Source organism: Artibeus jamaicensis, unplaced genomic scaffold (genome assembly GCF_021234435.1).
Source record: "Artibeus jamaicensis isolate MK-2021 breed Jamaican fruit bat unplaced genomic scaffold, CSHL_Jam_final contig_76, whole genome shotgun sequence".
Lineage (NCBI taxonomy): Eukaryota > Metazoa > Chordata > Mammalia > Chiroptera > Phyllostomidae > Artibeus > Artibeus jamaicensis.
The window spans coordinates 16,921,235-16,940,942 of record NW_026521954.1 but is presented as its reverse complement, the minus strand read 5'-3'; the positions used below and the strand labels follow the sequence as shown (position 1 = coordinate 16,940,942).

Genomic DNA, 19,708 nt, shown 5'->3' with positions numbered 1-19,708 from the left:
AGGTTATGGGAAGCCACAACCAGAAACATACCAACAATTACAGAATGGTGTGTTACAAATTACTATAATAACTTCAAAGGAAATGACCGTTTTTGCACCTATGCAGACATTAAACTTAGCATGGTTTAATTTTCCCCCACATTTATCGCCACGTGATTACTGATTTAAAATCAACAGTCTACCAAGTTTATCAAGAGAGATGTCTCTTCCCCCAAGAGGGAAGTGTCTACCAAGAGGGAAATTTTTATTTTTGAGACAAAGCAAGATCAGCTGTATAGGCTGAATAAAGACTGAGCTCTATTTAAGCTTATTTGAAATAAAACACAACTTAGTCTGAAGCTGATGCTTTTCTGGAGCTCAGAATAGTTTCCAATAGAATTCTGGTTTCAATTCTGAATTTAGCCTTTCTCACAACAATTTCACATCTTAAAAAAATTATCACAGTTGTCCTTCCCTTTAAAAATCTTATTTGCTTCATCAGAGTGTTGGCCCCCCAAAATATAAATGTATGCTTTCTAAAATGTATTTTAGAAATATAGGACCATTTTATAATCTGGTGTTCCGAGTACTATATTTGACCTGCCTTGTTATTTGAGATGAGCTTGCATGTTTCATAATTATGAAGTTCAAGGGGGAAAAATGTAATTGCTATTTATGTTTTTGGTTTTTTTTTTCAGGTCACCAGTCATTCATGGCTCCCTCTTGCAGCGTTTTGCACTGTCCAGCGGCTTGTACCTGTAGCAACAATATCGTAGACTGTCGTGGGAAAGGTCTCACTGAGATTCCCACGAATCTGCCTGAGACCATCACGGAAATGTATGTGCCCCATAATTTCCTCTTACCCCGCCCCACCTCCCCAGGGGCCCAAACCATGGCTTTCCTTAGGGAAGTCTGGGTTTATCAAAGGCAATCTGATCAATTAGCCTAGACAAATGTTCCTTTCAGAGTGGTATTGACCCTTACTCTGTTTAATTAAATATCTTGTTAAACTGGCTAGGATTTGTCTTTCTAAAACACAGGTAGAATTTAAAAGGGATACATTTTAAGGATAAATAGCACTTGTCCTTCCCTTGGGAAAGGGTTATGGGGCTATTTCGGAAAAATTAGAGTGGCTCTTTTAGTCTGACCGCGTGCTCCAGGGGTCTCCTGGGGAAGCAGGTCCCAGAGACACGATGGGCAGACCTCGTTTGGCCTCTACAAGACCTCACGTTTTAAAACGCAGTTTAGCCATTTTGTGCCAACGATTGTATAGTCCACCACAAAGTATATAAAAGGATAATAATATGAGTCAGAAAATAATATACGTAAATTAGTGATCGTTGCAACCTGTTTGAATCAGTGTTAAACTGGTCCAAAGTCAAAATCTCTTGACAAAGTCTTCCACACCGATCTTGCATGCAGCCACAGGGGACTTTTGTCCTTGTCAAGCACACATCCTGCAGATGAAACAACCGCCTGTAAAACGTGAAATGGGCTGTTGTTGTCATCAGGGGCATGAGCGTTAAGGAAAACCTTTACTCTGATGATACCCATTCACTAAGAAACATTTCTTAACCACCCAGGTGGTCATATTATTGTTCAAGAAGCTAATTCTAAATTTCATCTAAATAAATAGCTTTGGGCATCTTTCGGTTGAAATAATAAAACAAGACCAACTTCTTGTGATACATCTACATAGTAGGCACAAAAATTAAGTTATTTAAAAAACTATTACTCATTTTATAGAACTTACTGGAATAAATTGGTAATATTATATGAATTTCAGGTGTACAATTTTATAACACAACAATATACTCTGTACTCTATTGTATGCTTGCCATCAGAAGTAGACTCCTTCCTTTTTTTCTTTTTTGCCAATTAACGGCTCTAATTACTTTATATGAGAATAACCTTAATTCGCAAGACCCGCTGACATCCCCTTTAAAATATCTAATGTACACTTAAAACTGTGCTTAGAGCTCTGCTGTGTTAGACCGGATCCTCTGCCGGGACTCTAGAATTTATGGCGATCTGTCCCAGACACGGAATAATATATGCACAAAATAATATTATTCTTGTCAAATTGTTAATTGATGGGACACTGTTGTACAGAGAAGATCTTTGTAAGCATATTTTAGCTGAACCTGGAAAGAAGGAGAATATATGGTTTCAGAAGTCAAGGGTGATAGCTGATAAAAGAGAAAGAGCAGGAACTTAAGGCAGAGGTGGCCGTGAGTATCAGTTGTAGAGATTGTACATTTGAGCCTAATTGGAGTACTAGGTGTATGTTGAGGCATCATGGGAAATGATACCTGAAAAAAGGACATCTCTGTGTAACTTTCAACCCACAGAGTATTGAGGCACTTTCATCTTAATATGTGATCAACTAGATAGTAGAAAGATATGTTAAGTTTTAGAATAGGGAAATACTGTATTCATCTATCCAGGCACCAGCACTTGCTAATCTTTATATAAAGGCAGCATGAATTCTCCAGAGAGCTTTTATCAAGTGACTAGCAGATTTGACACTTGAATTAAAAACTGTGAAATGAGGTGCAGCATAGTAATTCATTGTAAGAGATGAATAAGTAAAGTCAAAGGTATTGATTACTGAGGCAGTGAAGTGGAGGGCCAGGGACAGTGGTTAATGAGAGTCAGAGTTTTGGTTAGAACCACAGGTCTGCCCACTGCTGACTCTCTGTGAGACTGTGGGCAAGTCACTATGAGCCTGTCTCCACAAACAAAAGTAAGGGCTGTTTTTAGTTTGAAATGGAGTCATTAGCACATGTTGAGCTTTATACGCTTAGTGTATAGAAATCATTCCATAAATGGTACCTTGACCATTGAAGCCTTCAGGTGGGAGGGAACTTGTGAGGTAGGCCTTGAAGAATAGGTAGTGCATAGAAATGCAGAGATGAGAAAGAGACTTTCCACGTTAATAAAACTTCATAAGCAAAGGCAGTAAGAATGGTGATACAGGACACGACAAAACTCACTTTGGTGTTTGCAGCCTGAGAGAGTGCAGGAAAATAAAATTGGAAAGGGTGTTTGGAGGTAACTCATATAAGGCCATTGATAGTATAAAGATCTGTCTTTATTTGGACTGCATTTGAATAGGGAAGTTTTAATATAATCTTCAATAATTAATCCGACGGCTATATACCAGTGGTTGGCAAAAGGAGAGACTACCAGGCCTGAGGCCTCTTTGGAGGCTGTTACGTTGATTGAGAGGAGATGTCAGGAGAATGGGAGCTAATAAGTAACTGTCGGAATGATGATGTGGAAGCAGAATTAATGGGATTTGCAATTTGATGTGATGAGGGAATAATGGAGAAAAATGAACTAAAGATGATGCCAGAGTTTCAAGTATGAGGGGTTGGGAGATGATGGTTATATTGTTATATACAAGAAGCTGAGGGGCAGGACCAAAGCTGGGAAGGAAGATGGTGGTAAGCAGTATTTCTGAAATGCCAAAGCACCAATGCAAGATTTGGAGGTACCGAAATAAAACAGACTGTGAGTAATGTGAGAGACTGAAAGTAATATGAGATATTTAAAGTGGTTTATCTCACGTGGTCTATTTTACTTTTTATAATAGAGCCTTTCTTCTCTTTTGCATGCTCTTAGATTTTGTATGATGGTAGAATTTAGTAACATAAAAGTTATACAAAATAATATGTCCCATTGATTTTGCTTATATTGGGGAGGTGGTGTATGCAGTACTGCTAGAATAAATTAAATTTATAAATTGAGGTGAAAATATATATTTAGCTTTAGGTGAATTTTACTTCTCTTATTATTACATTACCAGCTTTCTCATTGGAGCATCAAGTAATAAGTCTTATTGATCTTCAACTCCAACAAAATACCGCCATTACCATTAGTTCTATTGTCATAATTTGCCAGTTCACTAATCTATTTCTTTTATTACACTTATCTTTTATTAAAGATATATCAATAAAATTCATAAAATGTGGAAATAAAGCTATATAACGTCTTCTAAAAATTTTTATAGATCCAGTTTTAATATATGATGGACTAAAAATTATAAAATCATATTTTTCAAATGATTTTAATCTGGACTTTACCATGAATTACTAGTAGGATTTCTTTATTGGACATTATTAGATATTATTAATGTTGAGCTAGTTTCCTACTGTGTGGTATGTCCTTATTCCTACAACTGCCTCATAATATAATTCTGACCAAAACAAAGTATGTATATGCTCTGTGTTGGAGTAATCAATTGCCAAAACAACCTTGACTCATCCTATTTTTTTTCTGCTTTGTGCTTACATCTATAATTGCACACTTCTGGTATTTGCTTAAATAATTATTTGTTAAGATATAGAAGAAGGGAGACAATCTTCCAAAGTCAGAATTGGAGAAGAAAGAATAGAAAGAGACTAACACTTACCCAATACCTGCGGTGCTGGGTGTTATACACACTATATCATTTGATCTTCTCGTTGACCTTTGCTGATATATTTGGGAAGACCAGTGCAGAGGTGTACATTACATAAAAGGCAGTGGTTTTCCCCAAGAAGCCTTGTCACCAGTGGTTTTACCATGATCCAAGATCTGTCCTCCCATTTGTAGGTTCGAAGTCAGACTCTGACTGTGCTTAATTATTACGTGTGTGTGTGCGCATTTCTATAGAAACACAATAGTGCTTTTAAACATAAAACCATAAGAGAAAAGTTAGTGAATGGAATGTGTCTCATACTGGCTTAGACTGCAGTCTCTCTGTGGGTCCGAGAGATCCTTTTTCTCTTCCGTAGGCTGGCCAACCCAGTATCTAATAGGCCCCCTTCTTCCTTAGACAACGATCCAGAATTGAGTCTTCTTACAGATGTCTCAGACATCTTTCTTTAAGGTCACATATCATCCGTAATGAACCATAGACACTTACCTCGGGGGCCTGAAAGGCTGGCAGCTTCAGTGTGCCATTTGAAAAACGATGAGGCTCTTTATACATGCCCCTTGACCCTTGGACAAGGACAATTGGGGAGGATTGAATGTGGGAGGGGGTGGGCAAGGCAGGGTAGAACACTGGAGAAAAACGAGGACAACTGTAATTGAATAACAATAAAAAAATTAGAAAAAGGAAAAAATGAAAAAAAATGAGGCTTAAAACAGTTAAGAAATCTTGTAAAACCAAAATTCTTCAATTGCGAAGTGGCTAAACTGGCCATAATATTAAATTTACTTGACTCCAAAGTTCATGTTCCTCCTTCTCTCTAGCTGCCCAAGGAAGGTAGCCATGGTTTAGCTTATTGGGACACAGTGAAGGAGAATAATCAAAAATATCACAAGAGGCTGAGTGATTAGTCAGAAAAACAGGACATGGGAAACTTTAAGACACTTACATGTCAAGAGAACTTAGAAGGAGTGTAGAGAAAGACAGGGCAATTGGGTATAGGCATGTTTGCAAACCTGAGAGCTGTTTCCTGTTACTTTGTATCTAGAACCACCACAATGCCATCTTTCTTATTCTCTGTTAAATATTCTCCAATGTCCGAGGATTTAGTCTGCATAGAACTTCTAACACATACCAAACTATTCTATTAGACCGCAAGCTTAAGGAGGGCAGAGCCGTGTCTCTTTCCTTGCTATGTCTGCCCCAGTGCCTAGCAGAGTACAGGTAGGAGAATGATGGTGTTGGGAATAGCCAGAGAGGGTCTGGGGAACACAATCTGGACGGCCTCTAAGCCTCCGTTCTTCATAGTAAAAACCATATATACGTTTTTTCTATCTTTTTTAGTCCAAATACCTTTGCCATATTTTTTTTGTCTGTCTCATATGACAAAGGAATTTGGACTAATGAAGACAGGGACAGGAATAGAATGTGTAATATAAGGTAAAATTTGAAAGAAAGAAGCTGTTGCTAGTACTTTGCTGCTTTCAACTCTGCATGTCCAAACCTTGCTTTCGTACACGTGGAATTCCAGAGGCAAGCCCATGCATGATGGCGCCCACGGCAACAAAATCATTATAGCAAATTGGTTCTCTATGTATCAAATCCTTGGAATTAATTTCTTAACTCATGTTTTGAAGTATAAAGTTTCAAATACAATGATGGATTGCTATAAAGTGGATGTTTAGTTCTCTTCAATCCACTTATGGATTTCCTGTGGCATATCACCTATTCACACACTCTAGAGAAATTCCATAAATCATGGAGAATAGTTAGTAAGAACATAAGTCGTAACAGTTTAGGGTGTCTCTGTTACTCTTAACGTCTACTGCCTCTGCTCTTGGGTGCCTTGTTCAGGGATCTGAAGCTGGGAGCCATACAAATCTCTCTTTGATTTGTTTGAGAGAAGACAGTCAGGGGCAAGTTGAAATTACGGGAAGAGGAAGGTTTGGTCATGTTGTGAGAACACTAAGTGTGTCTCAATGTTTTCTAAGATGGATTGCAAATTCTCAGAAGTTAGAATACTTTTTTTTCAGGCATGCTATTCAAGTAGGCATAATGGGAAGGAAACACTTTACTGTGCAAACTCACTGAACTACTCTTACTCTGCCAGTACTAAAAATGGCTGAAAAGAGGTCCAGGATGATGGAGCCAGATCTGAGGCTTGGGAGCACTTTTGTTCCTTCTGTTTCTTCTGGACCACTTGTGTGCAGATGTACAAAGACGTGAAAGTGAGAATATTTGTTCATGCTATATCTGATTACAACCTCCATTTATGATACTGAATATAATTTTTAAAATATTCATTATTTTTATTTTTTCTGTTTAAACGAACACTCTTTCCATATATGTTTAACCCTTTCTGCATGTTATTTCTGCATTTGCCCCTTCCAGGATTTTGAACTCTTAATTGTATTAAATTCTGCATGCTCAATATTTTTTTTCACCTCTTTCCATCCCCCCAGAGTGCCTTCTCTGCATAAGGCATTACAGTTGAAAGGACACAGTTCCAGCCTTCAAAATGTTTACACTGCAGAGAATGGAAGTTTTGCAGAAATAGAATGTTTTCAAACTAAGTGATAAGAAATAAGATACATATGCACAGGAAACACAGAGGGAGGAGCCCCCTGGTTCTCCTGAGAGAATCAAGGAACCATCAGGAAGGAAGGGTGTGTTTCACAGGCACAGAAGAAGAACATATGCAAAATCTCAGCAAAGTGAGAGGAGTATATCTTTGAGAAATTACTAGTTTTCACAAGCTAGAACATAAAGCAGAAGTCTAATCCCGAAGAATGAAAGTGGATGCAAGGAAAAGTTTTGGGCAGCATAGTAGCATGATTTGATGTGTTAGTTAGAAAAATCACTGAACATGGAGTAGAGAGAGACTTGGAGAAAAGGAAATCATGAGAAATGTGATAGCAAGAGTCTGTCCAGGACATGATGAAGGCGGGCTTAACAGCCGGTGGTAGTCACAGCAGGCGATTCCAAGAAGTGACCCTTGTGCTGTTGTGGTATTTTCCTAAAATCTTCTGCAGGAAAAAGTGGGTACCATTAGATATAAAGGAAAGCCTGGGTGAACTGCAACATAAACATAAAGTCAGCTCGGGCATAGTCAAATGATTATTCATTCTTACATGAGTCATTTTTAGTAATTAATTCATAGATTTATGGTTATATAATCAACTGGAAAGATTAAGCTGAAAATTTATGTAGTTCAAATTCCACTAGCGATCACGCTGTTATCTTAATTTTAGGGAAAAGATGATGGATAACTTGGACAATAATTCAGTGCAGGGTTGGGAAGAATGCAAATTGCTACCCACTCATTGAGTAATACTTTCAAATAAGTGATGTGTAAAGATAATTTGCATAATGTTTTTAAAACTAAAATTATTACCCAATGGGGGACTTAGCGCCTGACTCACAGTAAGTGGTCACAAAGTTTTAGTTATTAATAAAAAACAAGCAACCGAAAGATGTTTTTTTTTCCTGGATTGCTAAAGAAAAATTACATGGGAAAACAGTGTTTGGCATTATGTATCTACCCTCACTCCCTCTGAAGTCAGTGAGCCCTGTGCCTCTGAAATCCCCTTTCAGTCTGAACCAGGTGATTGTGTGTATTGAGTGTATCTGTGTATTTGACTAGGCAGCCACATGAATGCATTCATGAAAATTTTAACACTCAAAAGGTCATTGCCTGAAATATGAGATCAATAGGAACACACACTTATTTTTGTCTTGTTCTAAATGCTTAAAGACCAAATGGAAGAGGAGTTAATGCTACTATGAAAACAGCAATTGAGCTTACGCTCAGGGAAATGTACCTTAGAATGATATCACAAGATATAAAATGAGATTTAAAAAGTGGACAATTTTCAGGAATAAGTCACGCCAAGGAATGGATGGCTGGTAATTAGTATGGGCACAGTCCTCAGGCAAAAATGCTAGTATACGCCAAATATGTCCCTCTTGAGGCCCATATTCACTCAGCTGCTGAAGATATTTATTAAACTTACAGCATTCTGGAGATTGCAGTTACTTAACAGAAATAATATTCTAGTCTAAAAGAATTCTGGTTCATTTTATGTGGAGATATATGAAGGTTTTCAATGGCATTTACTACTACTGTTAGAAGCAACATTCCAGAAATAGAAAGTCCTCATGTTAGAATTATTATCTAATAGGCAAGAGAGTCCCTAAAGTCAAAGAAATATTGCTGCTTCCTCCTTTTCAAATGCCGATCTGGCTTTCGTGGGGACGAGAATGTGTGACTACACTGGGCAGTCCCAGATTCAGAAGCTAGAGTCATTGCACACACCTCTTCACCCCGTTAACTCTCTGTTCTGCTCCCTGGCAGCTGTTTTTGCCATTTACAGTAAGTGCGGATGGGGAAGTTGCAGAGAACTGTCAGCTTTATTGCTGTATATAATCAGCAGCTGGGCTGTATGTTAGAGATACAGTCAGTCCAGTCTCATACTTTACTGATGCTGTGAAAACTTTTTTGAGTTTCTAAGACACTTTCCAAATGAGATAAAATGCTATACTTTAACCATGTTGATCATGGAAATTGCAACCATATATATATATTTTTATAGCCTCCATATGAATGATGTATGTGTATATGTGTTTATTATGTAGTTACTGAGTTATATGCAAATCTGCACAGCTCATTTGTTTAAAAACATATTTTGAAACCATATATATTTATTTCACCCTGGAGATCAAATTGTATCAGATTTATTCATTTCTATAATCTGTGTGTATGGGTGTGACTAGATGTTTTATTATATAATGCTAAATATTATACGTATGATTACATATACATATATTACCATATTTTTATTCTCTTACATTTTTTTGTGCAAAAAATACTATATATTTTTTCTATATCTCATAATTTTTACCAAAACATTTATAGTAGGTTTTACTTTCCTCATTTTTCAGAAAGAGAAACTGAGACACAGAGAAGCAAAGTAACTTTACAAGGCCCTAAAAACAAATCAATAGCAAAACTAGAGTTTAATCCAACTCTGTATAAGTGTTTAATCACTAAGTTTCACATTTTTGGTTTTATGCATACACACATACAAAATATTAATATCTCTTGGGAAGGGCTGCTTTGGCTTTGGTGTGTAGATGTTACTCTGTTTGTTTTGTCAAAATAATTTAATTTGAAAAACACTGAAAATAATTCCTGAGAATTGGATACTAATGAGCTGAAAGTCTCATTCAGATAATTTAATCTTATAAGTGGCTTCGGGACTAGTCGGAAGGACTTCTCATTGCCCAACTACACTGCATTGTATATTCTACTGATGTTGGCTGTGATCATTTTTTATTTTCTATAATCTGAAATAGGCACCAGAAAGTGATACTGGCTTCAGTTCATTGTTTAGGAACTCTAAAAATATGAAGATATGTTTGATTTATTTAAAAAATCAGTAATTAATGAATAAGAGAAAAAGACAGTGGGGGAGTGAGGAGGAAAGGTCTTCACTGATTAAACATACTTTGGAATTTTTGGATTAGAAAAGTTAGAAAACCGTCTCCATTTTCTTATCTCATTGAACATCTAACTAAAATTCCCTTATGGTTTTGATGAAAGGGTGACAGCAAATTGCTTTTATATAAATGAGGTAGATAGATGAATGGATAGATACTTGGGTGAATGGGTATATACATGGATGGATGGATGGACAGGTGGATGGACGGACAGATAGATAGATGATTGATTGATAGATGATAGATGGATATTTATACACACACATATACTCAGTGATGAAATGTTTTAGAATTGTTCGCATACATTCTGTGGAGAAAAAGGAAAAAGGTAAGTTTCTGGCTACTTTTATGTTTTAAAAAAGGCTTTCTTATAGTGTGTGGCTTATAGAATTTTCTGTCCATTATTCAGTATTCTAAATCTACTTTTACTCTGAAATTCAAAATACTGAATTTTCTTTCTATGAAGGACTAGCATTAGCAAGTCTCTTAATTATGGCGGATAGCATGAAAATGTTTTTTCGCTGTTACACTATCTGTTTTTGTAACTGTGAATGTTTTAAATTAGATTCTTCATGGAACAATGGATTCATATGTATACTCTATAAAGTCAGTAGATTCTATGCTATTAAAATAGAAGATGAGGATAGCAAGTATAGAAAATGTACGTTTCATTTGCTTTTTTAAACCTTCACCTGAAAACTGTTATTTTTCTTTATTTACTTATAGTCTGGCTTAAATAATTTTCCTCTGTTTTATAGGAGTAAGGATACCATTTAAAATGTGTGTGGTTTGTTGTTTATAAAATATATTCTGGTTTTCTTATTTTCAAGGACCTGAAATTTATGAAAAGCAATTACATGAACTAGTTCTGCATTACTGTTAAAAGAAATCTACTAGTGACTCAGAATTTTTACATATTTTGTGGATAAACTTGAATGTGTCTTTAACATGAACAAAATCATTTCTGTTTTTTAGAGGAGGAGCATTATGACTAAACAATGCAGGTAATAAGGACTGAATTTTACCTTTTTGTAGGAGAGGAAGGGCCAGAAACTTGAGGACTAGCTCAATTTAGGGGATTAGGAAACAAAGTCATAAATTTAGAAAAAGAAAAGGAGAATCAGGGGAATATAGTGGCACACCCAAGGAAAGAAGAATTGTCAGCAATATCAAACATTACATGGAATTCCAGAGCAAGGGCCACTGAGGAAGTCCATTGCGTACAGAGATGAGGGGGTCAGGGGGGGACCCCTGAGACTGTTGAAGAAACGGTGGTACTGTGCCAGCATGTGAAATCGGAAAAGACCGATACTTAAGCAATTTGACTTAACCTCCCAAGGATATTTTGTTTGTTTTGATTCGATGTTCATTAATCAATAACGCTTTAAGTATTACCAACATTCAATAAAAAATGAACCAATGTTTTTGACACACATAATCAATAATATATATAGTCTCACATTCATACATAAATATATAAATAGGTATAACGTTTATTTATATGTATATAATCTTTTAAAATCCAGGCAGGAAAGTGGTGCTCAGGCCAAGTACTTCAGTAGAGGGATTTAATATGAGGAATGAATTAAACACTGGTAGAATGTGACAGAGGTAGAAAGCTATGCTCACCTCCCAGGCTAGGGCTGTAATGACCTAAGGAGAAAGTGATGTTACACTAAGTCAGGAGATGGCTGCAGCCAGAGCTGGAATGAGTGAGGGAGGGGACCATTGCTAAGAACCTCCCCCTGAGGGGACAACATCTAGTCTTCTCCCTTCTTCCCACCTGCCGTCTCCCACCAATGCCTCCCATTGGCTGAGTTTCATGAAAACCAGTAGGAAAGTGTGCTGGGGACTCCTGGTTCCCACAAGTCAGTGCTCTGGGATACAGAGCAGAGGAGAAGAGGGGAAGGGTTGGAAATGTTTACTGGATGTTTATATGGATAGACATGAGGATGAAAGGCAACATGTTTTGATGGACTAACATACTTACCAAAACACTTGATGGAACTCGATTTCTTTGTTTCTTTCATATCTAAGTTGGTCAATCTTGTCCTCCTCTGAGAGCAGAACCATAGAGTAGAAAATATGGGAGTTATTTCAACTCTCCAGTTCTAATGCATCGTAGAAATGTTGCAGCTGTGCTCGAATGCGCTTTGCTGCGGTGGGTTTCACGTGAAATGTGCAGGTGGGGAATCAGTGGATCCAGACGTATCACTGAATTCATGCCGGCAACACGGATTTAGAATTGAAGATTTTGCGCTACGTAAGAAGCTTCAAAATTAATTGTCTGAGTTTAACAATTATTTTTGTGCAGCTTATAATTTCCTGTAGAGGGCAGAGAAGGTTTATAAGATTTAATGTTTGACAATAATTCCTTTCTGGAAGAGTTATAATGGTCTCTAAAATATGTTACATATCTGTTCAGTGTTGCTGTGCATCCTTCTGAACTGAAATTGACGCTATTAAAATATGCCCCCAAATTTGTTTCTTACAGGTGCTTTCTCTATTGTACAAGTGGTCTTCTATTAATTGTTCACACTGTGAACAGATGTCCCCGCTTTGACCCCCCACCCCCACCTTCAGCACATTGTGGTCTGTGTCCATGGCTGTGCATGTGTGCATGTATGTTCTTTGGTTGAGCTCCTCAGTCCCCCCTTCTGCTCTGAGATCCCTCAGTCTGCTCCATGCCTCTGATCCAACTTTGCTTTGTCCCTTTATTGTGTTCATTAGATTCCACATATAAGTGAGATCATAGTTAATGGACATGCGATGCCTAAAACCTGGAATTTTTAAAATTGTTTTTATTCCCAATCTTGCTCCACATTTAAGGCACAGCACAATTAGTTTTAGTGGTCATTTTTGAGAAAAATAAATATTACTCATGAGCTGCATCCACTTTGCCTCTTGACATGAATCCTGGGCTTGCATTAAACATCTCCGAGAGCTCATGTTTCCATTTAAAAGATGAACTTTTTCATTGCAGACGTCTGGAGCAGAACTCAATCAAGGTCATCCCTCCTGGCGCTTTCTCACCATATAAAAAGCTCAGAAGAATGTGAGTAGATAATATTCTGGGATATATGTAAATTTTTTAAATTTTAAAAATTTTACGGGTCATGACCCTGCAAAGACACCCATTTAAGTATGACTACTTAGGTATTTGACAGCTTAAATATTAAGCAATATGACTATTTGATTGCTGGTTCTATAATATTGTAACATTAACAGATAAACTCTGCAATATATTAAGGTTCTATGCAGTTTAACGTATTGATTCAGACCAGTCTGAGTGCATGTGTTTTAATATAGTATATAGTCAAATCTTAGATGTTCTATTTTCTTTTTTTTATTGTTGTTCAATTACAGTTGTCTCCACTTTCCCCCTATTACTTTCCTCCACCCCACCCACTCCACATTCATTCCCACCGCCCCACATTGTCTTGGTCCATGGGTCCTTCATACACATTCCTTTCCTTCTTTCCCCCATTACCACCCCGCCCCGGGTTACTGTCAGTTTGTTCTTTATTTCCATGTCTCTGGTTCTATTTTGCTCGCTTGTTTGTTTTGTTGATTAGGTTCCCCTTGTAGGTGAGATCGTATAACAATTTATGAAATGAGTCAGTAGTTGATTTAAAAGGATGATTTCACTTTAATTTAGGATAGTTCAGATATTTTATGTTACAGATCTTACATGTAGGTTGACAAGTACAACACCGACCCGAGAAGGCAAAGAGTAGCTTTCTCCTGTAGTAAATCTCACTGACGTTCTGTTTCATTTAACCGAACCCTATTTCTGATCTTAGCGACCTGAGCAATAATCAGGTCTCTGAACTGGCACCAGATGCTTTCCAAGGACTGCGCTCCCTGAACTCACTGTGAGTATCCCCAACGGCACTGAAAGAGGGCACAGTACATGACCAACTGTGGCTCCGTGTTTTAATTTGGATTTTTAAAATACGCTTCTTGAAGTTTTTGTATCATGAATTACTAATAACGTTAACTATTAATAATTATTAATGAACTCCATTGGTTTCATTGAGGAATGCTCCCTGTCACTAAAATAAGCCATTTTCGGGGCATATATCTTAGGACTTGATAATTTTGCTGTTTAGAGAGCAAGAGTCCCCTTTTTTGGATCATTTTTTTTGTTTCTGAAAGAAAAGAGAAATGTTTATTTTGGAATGTTCTGGTCAATGTTGTATTTATAATTCTTAAGCTGCCAGCCACCATCTCTGGGGACAATATCAGCCCCTTCAGAAGGAGGCTGGGGGGGCATCTTGCAGGGAACAGTGGAAGATGACCACTGAGAGGTCCTCTCAACTCCCTGCTTTATCCCCTTAAGACTTCCCAGAAAGAACCAGCTTTCATCTCCAATAGTATGAAGATAAGAAAGCTTTACAGCTTTTTAATGTCAAAGGACTTTCAGGGAGATAGCTATGTAAAGTGGTTCTAAAGTAAATGGATAAACACTGTCATTCCTTCTTGTAAAGACTTTCAGAAGTCCATCAAGTAAAGTAACCTTTATTTCAGATTTTAACTTTAAAGTTTGAAAGTGGAGGCTGGCATGTATTGTTGAAGACTTGATGCTTAGAGGAGGGTTCTTATTGATGTAAATTACTGTGGAGCTCTTCTGAACTTCAGAAGTCGTGGGTACCAGTGGGCATTCCAGGATACACATGTGCAAGAGACAGATAAACACTCGGAGTTCGTGTAACAATTTACACTCGCTCATACCAATGGAAGAACGAGACAGATGCCTGTGTCTGGGCTCAGGGGTATTCAGGTTGCTGGGCTGGTCCACTAAGAAAAATACAATTTTCTTTGAAGAAAGAGAATTAAAAACTATCCCTTCAGCAGTATCTACTCAGGTTCATTGTTCGTTTTTTGTGGTTTTTTGTTTGCTTGTTTGTTTGGGGGTTTGTTTGTTTGTTTGTTTTACCACAGGAAGTCCAAGGTTAAGGTTACAACTGTTGGCAGAAAATGTCAAGTCTAGTAGTCACGCATTGTACTGGGGGTTGGGCTGTCAGACTCTAAAATAACACAGTGTAATGTGAGACTCAGATAAATTGCCCGCACTGTCCATAAGCTACCATGTGTACTCTGGACAATAATGCTATCCAAAGTGGAGATAGATGACACGCTCAGCCATGTAAAAGGACAGAGCAACATACCAACTCCTGGTCCTTCAAGTCTCTGTGCCTCAAAGGTAATCAATAAATGTCAAAAGAGAGAGAATAAGTTGGAGAAGTCTCACTAAGTTGCCTGCGCTTCCCTTGTTCTCTAAAGTGGGGATAAGATTACTCCCCTGCTGGCTTTGTTAAAGCCGAAGAGAAGTTGGGAGATGACAGATATGGCCTTGATGGATTCTTCTGATACTTAACCAATTTGTATGTTTCTGGATTTTAATTAACCCAGAGAATTCTTATGCCCTAAATCCTCAACATAAATTTTTGCTCTCTTCCCATTTTTATTAGCCCCTTGCCAATGACTGTAGTTCATTTTTTTCTATGTACATCTCTTCACTAACTAGCTCCCCAATTCCACAGAGGCCTATAGTGAAAGACTGGTATTTTGATTCTGGCTGCTGTGTTTACACTTCCCACAGCCTTTTCTTGGACTCTTTTTAACTCTCCTGCTCAGTATCTGGCATTTTACTACTGGTTTCCAATGAAAATGAAAATGTTCCAACCTATACTGTCTTTAAACTTGCCTACTGTGTTAATTCTGAGGTATAAATAATTTTGAGGGGGATAGACATAATTTTTAATTTATAAGTATAGCTCTCTACCATATATTTAGATAATGAAGCCTGCCCTCAACACTTTTTATATGATAGATATCTTAATAGGATTCAGTTTTGTATATTTTTATCTTTAGTAGGAGTTCTGGCTTCTCACAGGGCAGGAGAATTCAAAGCCTGGCTCCCAGTGTGACTGTACCCTGTTATCTTAGGTTGTGTTCTACTGTCCTAGAGTTGGAACCCCTAGCCTCTCTTCTGGGAACAACTACAAAGGAGGCCTTAAGATTTCGCTGTTGTTCCAAAGGACTATAAACAGTTCCCCATGATCTTAATTGAACACTGTGTGTAGAATGCTGCATGTGCGTCACGTCTGTCCCCCACTTCTCATTCCTGGTCTTTCGATTTTTGACACTTCAACTTCTCTATCATGTTGATCTTATTGCATGTAAAGAAAAGGTGCCCAGCCCTGGGATTGCTATACTTTTTTTTTAGAGATATCTCATTTCCATCCTATTTAATATTTCTGTATTACAATATTTTCATGATTTTTAATCCATATACCCAGAATCATCTACGTGGGTGGATTTTCTTCATCCTTGTGTGATCTGCTTTTTATCCCATGTACCGAATTGTCTCATTTGCAATAAACATCTGTTTTTTAAACCTGATCTTATGGAAAACAATAATTTGTTGGAAAAAATAGTTTCACAGTGCAAATATGACACACCTCCTAGCTAGTTCTCCTTTCCTGCTGAGCCTACCTTTGAAGCAAAAGTCTCAAATAAACAACCTCGAAAATTATTTTCCCCTAAATTCTTATATGGGTTTTCCCACTATTTATATGCATTATATTTCCTTTTTACTTCTCAGTGGGGTCCAAATATAAAACTTGCAGTATTCAACATTGTTCTTCTGGATTGCTCTTTGAAGCCAGACCTTATCTCAGTGCCTGAGACACACAGATGATAAACATTCAAAAAATAACAGTTGGGTTCAGTGTAGCTGGGCATCGAGCTTAGAACTTAGCGATGTTCTGGCACACAGTGAGTGTGCAGTATCTGTTGCTGAATGACAGTGAGTTGAATATCCTGAACCAATGCCATGGTCAGCTCATTCCTGTTCCTAAAGCCTCCTCTTTTCTTACTCTTAGTCTTGAAACATATTAATTCCTGCTTTATCCTTTCTAAGTTCTCTTACTTTCTTGACCCCAACACCACAGATTTCTCTTTTTTTTTCTTTAATTTTTAAAATTGTTTCTTTGATAATTGATTTACTTTTTAAAAATCTATATTTTACAGAAATGCATTTCAATGTTATGCTATATACCTATACCACAGGAATCTATACAAATGTAGTGTGTTTACACAATGTAGCACCCAGGTTTATTTATTTTCTTGAGAATTTTCTTCAATTTTGTAATATATCCAACCTCTCACTGACATCTTAAAAAGGAAGTTTTCCCCTCACTCTTATTTATTTCTCATGTATTGTTATTTGCCTCCTTTTCAACCAAAAATTATATAATGCTCCCTACCAAACATATTAATTATTTAGATTCTCATTTCAGTTTTTCTTCATGTGTTATCACATCTATTTATTTATTTTTGAAAATACTTATTCTTCTTTTTAAAAGTAATCTATGTCCATTGGAGAGAATGTACAAAAAAAAACAAGAAAAATATACTCAAATTCAAATACACTCTGGATGTCAAGTCACTTGCCATCATAAGATTTTCCACTTTTGAGCAGTGGGGGTGTGTACACACACATACACACATGTACACATACAAAATTAAAATTATGTTGTAATTTAGTTCTTTATATTATGCTTTGAAAAATTTTATTAAATTCATTAGGTTGACATTGGTAATAAAATAATATAGGATCTAAATGCACAATTCTTTGATACATTACCTGTATGTTGCATTGTGTGGTCACTACCCAAGGTCAAATCTCCTTTCATCTACATGTGTTTGAGTCCCTTTACTCTTTACTATCTTCCCCCTGACTGATTTCCCTCTTGTAACCACTATACTATTAATGTGTCTATGAGTTGTTTGTCTGTCATTTGTTCATTTGTTACCTTCAGTTTTATATCTCACCTATGAGTGGGATTGTGTGATTCTTGACAATTTCTGGTTTATTTCACCTAGCATGATGTTCTCAAGATCCATCCATGTTTTCACAAATGGCAGTATTCCATCTTTTTGTTTAGCTGAGTGGTATTCCTTGTATAAAAGTACCACCTCTTCTTTATCCACTCATCTCTTGAAGGACACTCTCATTGTTTCCATGACTTGGCCACTGTGAATGATGCTGCAATGAACATAGGAGTGCATATATCTTTGCAAATAAATATTTTCAAATTTTTCTAGTAGATACACAGGAAAGGAATTGCTGGATCATATGGTAACTCTATTCCCAATTTTTTGAGGAACCGCCACACTGATTTCCATAGTGGCTGTACCAATGTACCAGTGTACATTCCTACCAGCAGTGAGTGAGGGTTCCCTTTTCTCCACAACCTCTCTGACACTTGTTATTACCTGTCTTGTTGATAATAATCATTTAACAGGTATGAGGTAGTATCTCAGTGTAACTTTGAGTTGCATTCCCCTGATAGCTAGTAAAGTTGAACGTATTTTCATGTGTCTATTGGCCATTTATATGTCTTCTTGACAGAAGTGTCAGCCATTTTTAATTGGATTGTTTTGCTGTTATTGAGTTGTATGAGTTCTTTGTATATTTTGGATTCAAATCCCTTACCAGAGGTTTTGTATCCAAATATCTTTTCCTATTCAATTGGTTGTCTTTTTGTTTTGTTGACTTTTTTTCTTGTGTAGAAACTTTTAAGTTGGATACAGTCTCATTCATTTATTTTTGCTTTTACTTCCCTTACCTTTAAGGTCAAATTCATAAAATTGTCTCTAACACGAAGTCCATGAGTTTAGTATCTGTGTTCTATGTAATTCATTCTTTCACATTATATATTTAGGTCTTTGATCTATTTTGAGTTATTTTTTTGTATGGTGACAAATAGCATCTTAGTTTCATTCTTAGCATATGGCTTTCCAATTTTCCCAGCATCATTTATTTGAAGAGGCTTTCTTTTCTCCATTAGGTATTTTTGGCTCCTTTCTTGAAAATTATATGCCCATGTACATTTGGGTTTCTTTCTGGGCTCTATTGGTCTATGTGTCTGACCTTTTTTTTTGTGGGGGGGGTCTTGTTTTTGCCAACACCATGCTGTTTTGATTGTTCTTACTTTGTAGTATAATTTGAAGTCAGGGAGTATGATACCTCTGGCTTCGTTCTTTTTTCTCAAGATTGCTTTGGCTATTTGGGGCCTCTTTTGGTTTGATTTGTCACATATGACCTTTATTATATTTAGGTACTTTCATTCTGTCCCTATTTTATTGAGTGTTGTATTCATAAATTGATGCTGTACCTAGTCAAATGCCTTTTCTGCATCTATTAATATGAACATATGGTTTTTATCCTTTATTTTGTTAATGTATATCACATTGATAAATTTACATATGTGGATATTATGCTTTTTTAAACATTATATCATGAATACTTTCATGTCACTAAATATTCTTCAAGACATGATTTGAACATTTTAATTTTTCATTGTCATAAATTATGCCCTAATTAACATTTTATACATACAATACTGTTTAGCTCTATTTATTTTTTAAACTCCTCAGTGAAACTACTGTGTAAAAATTTATATAACCTTTTTAGAACTCTTGATATGTATTGCCAAATTGTGCTTTTAAAATATGATTGCGCCCTGGCTGGTGTAGCTCAGTGGATTGAGCATGGGCCTGTGAAGCAAAGGGTTACTGGTTCAATTCCCAGTCAGGGCACATGCCTGGGCTGCAGGCCAGGTTCCCAGTAGGGGACACATGAGAGGCAACCACACACTGATGTTTCTCTCCTACTCTTTCTCCTTCCCTTCTCCTCTCTCTAAAAATAAATAAATAAAATATTTTAAAAATATGATTGCTATCTTTTCCTACCCATAATTGCAGTTTCCTACTTTGGCAGGGGGCATTAAAAAGAGG

At 36.8% G+C, this 19,708-nt stretch overlaps 1 protein-coding gene across 4 annotated transcripts in view; it reads left to right on the top strand.

The window, feature by feature from the left end:
* The window catches only part of SLIT2 (slit guidance ligand 2), a 318,505-nt gene that overhangs the window by 207,593 nt on the left and 91,204 nt on the right, over window positions 1-19,708 (top strand). For all 4 annotated transcript variants that reach the window (XM_037140744.2, XM_053672435.1, XM_037140742.2 and 1 more), the window contains exons 9-11: window positions 678-816; window positions 12,882-12,953; window positions 13,702-13,773. In XM_037140744.2, the coding sequence (XP_036996639.1) occupies window positions 678-816; window positions 12,882-12,953; window positions 13,702-13,773 (283 nt within the window). The remainder of the gene's footprint in view (window positions 1-677; window positions 817-12,881; window positions 12,954-13,701; window positions 13,774-19,708) is intronic.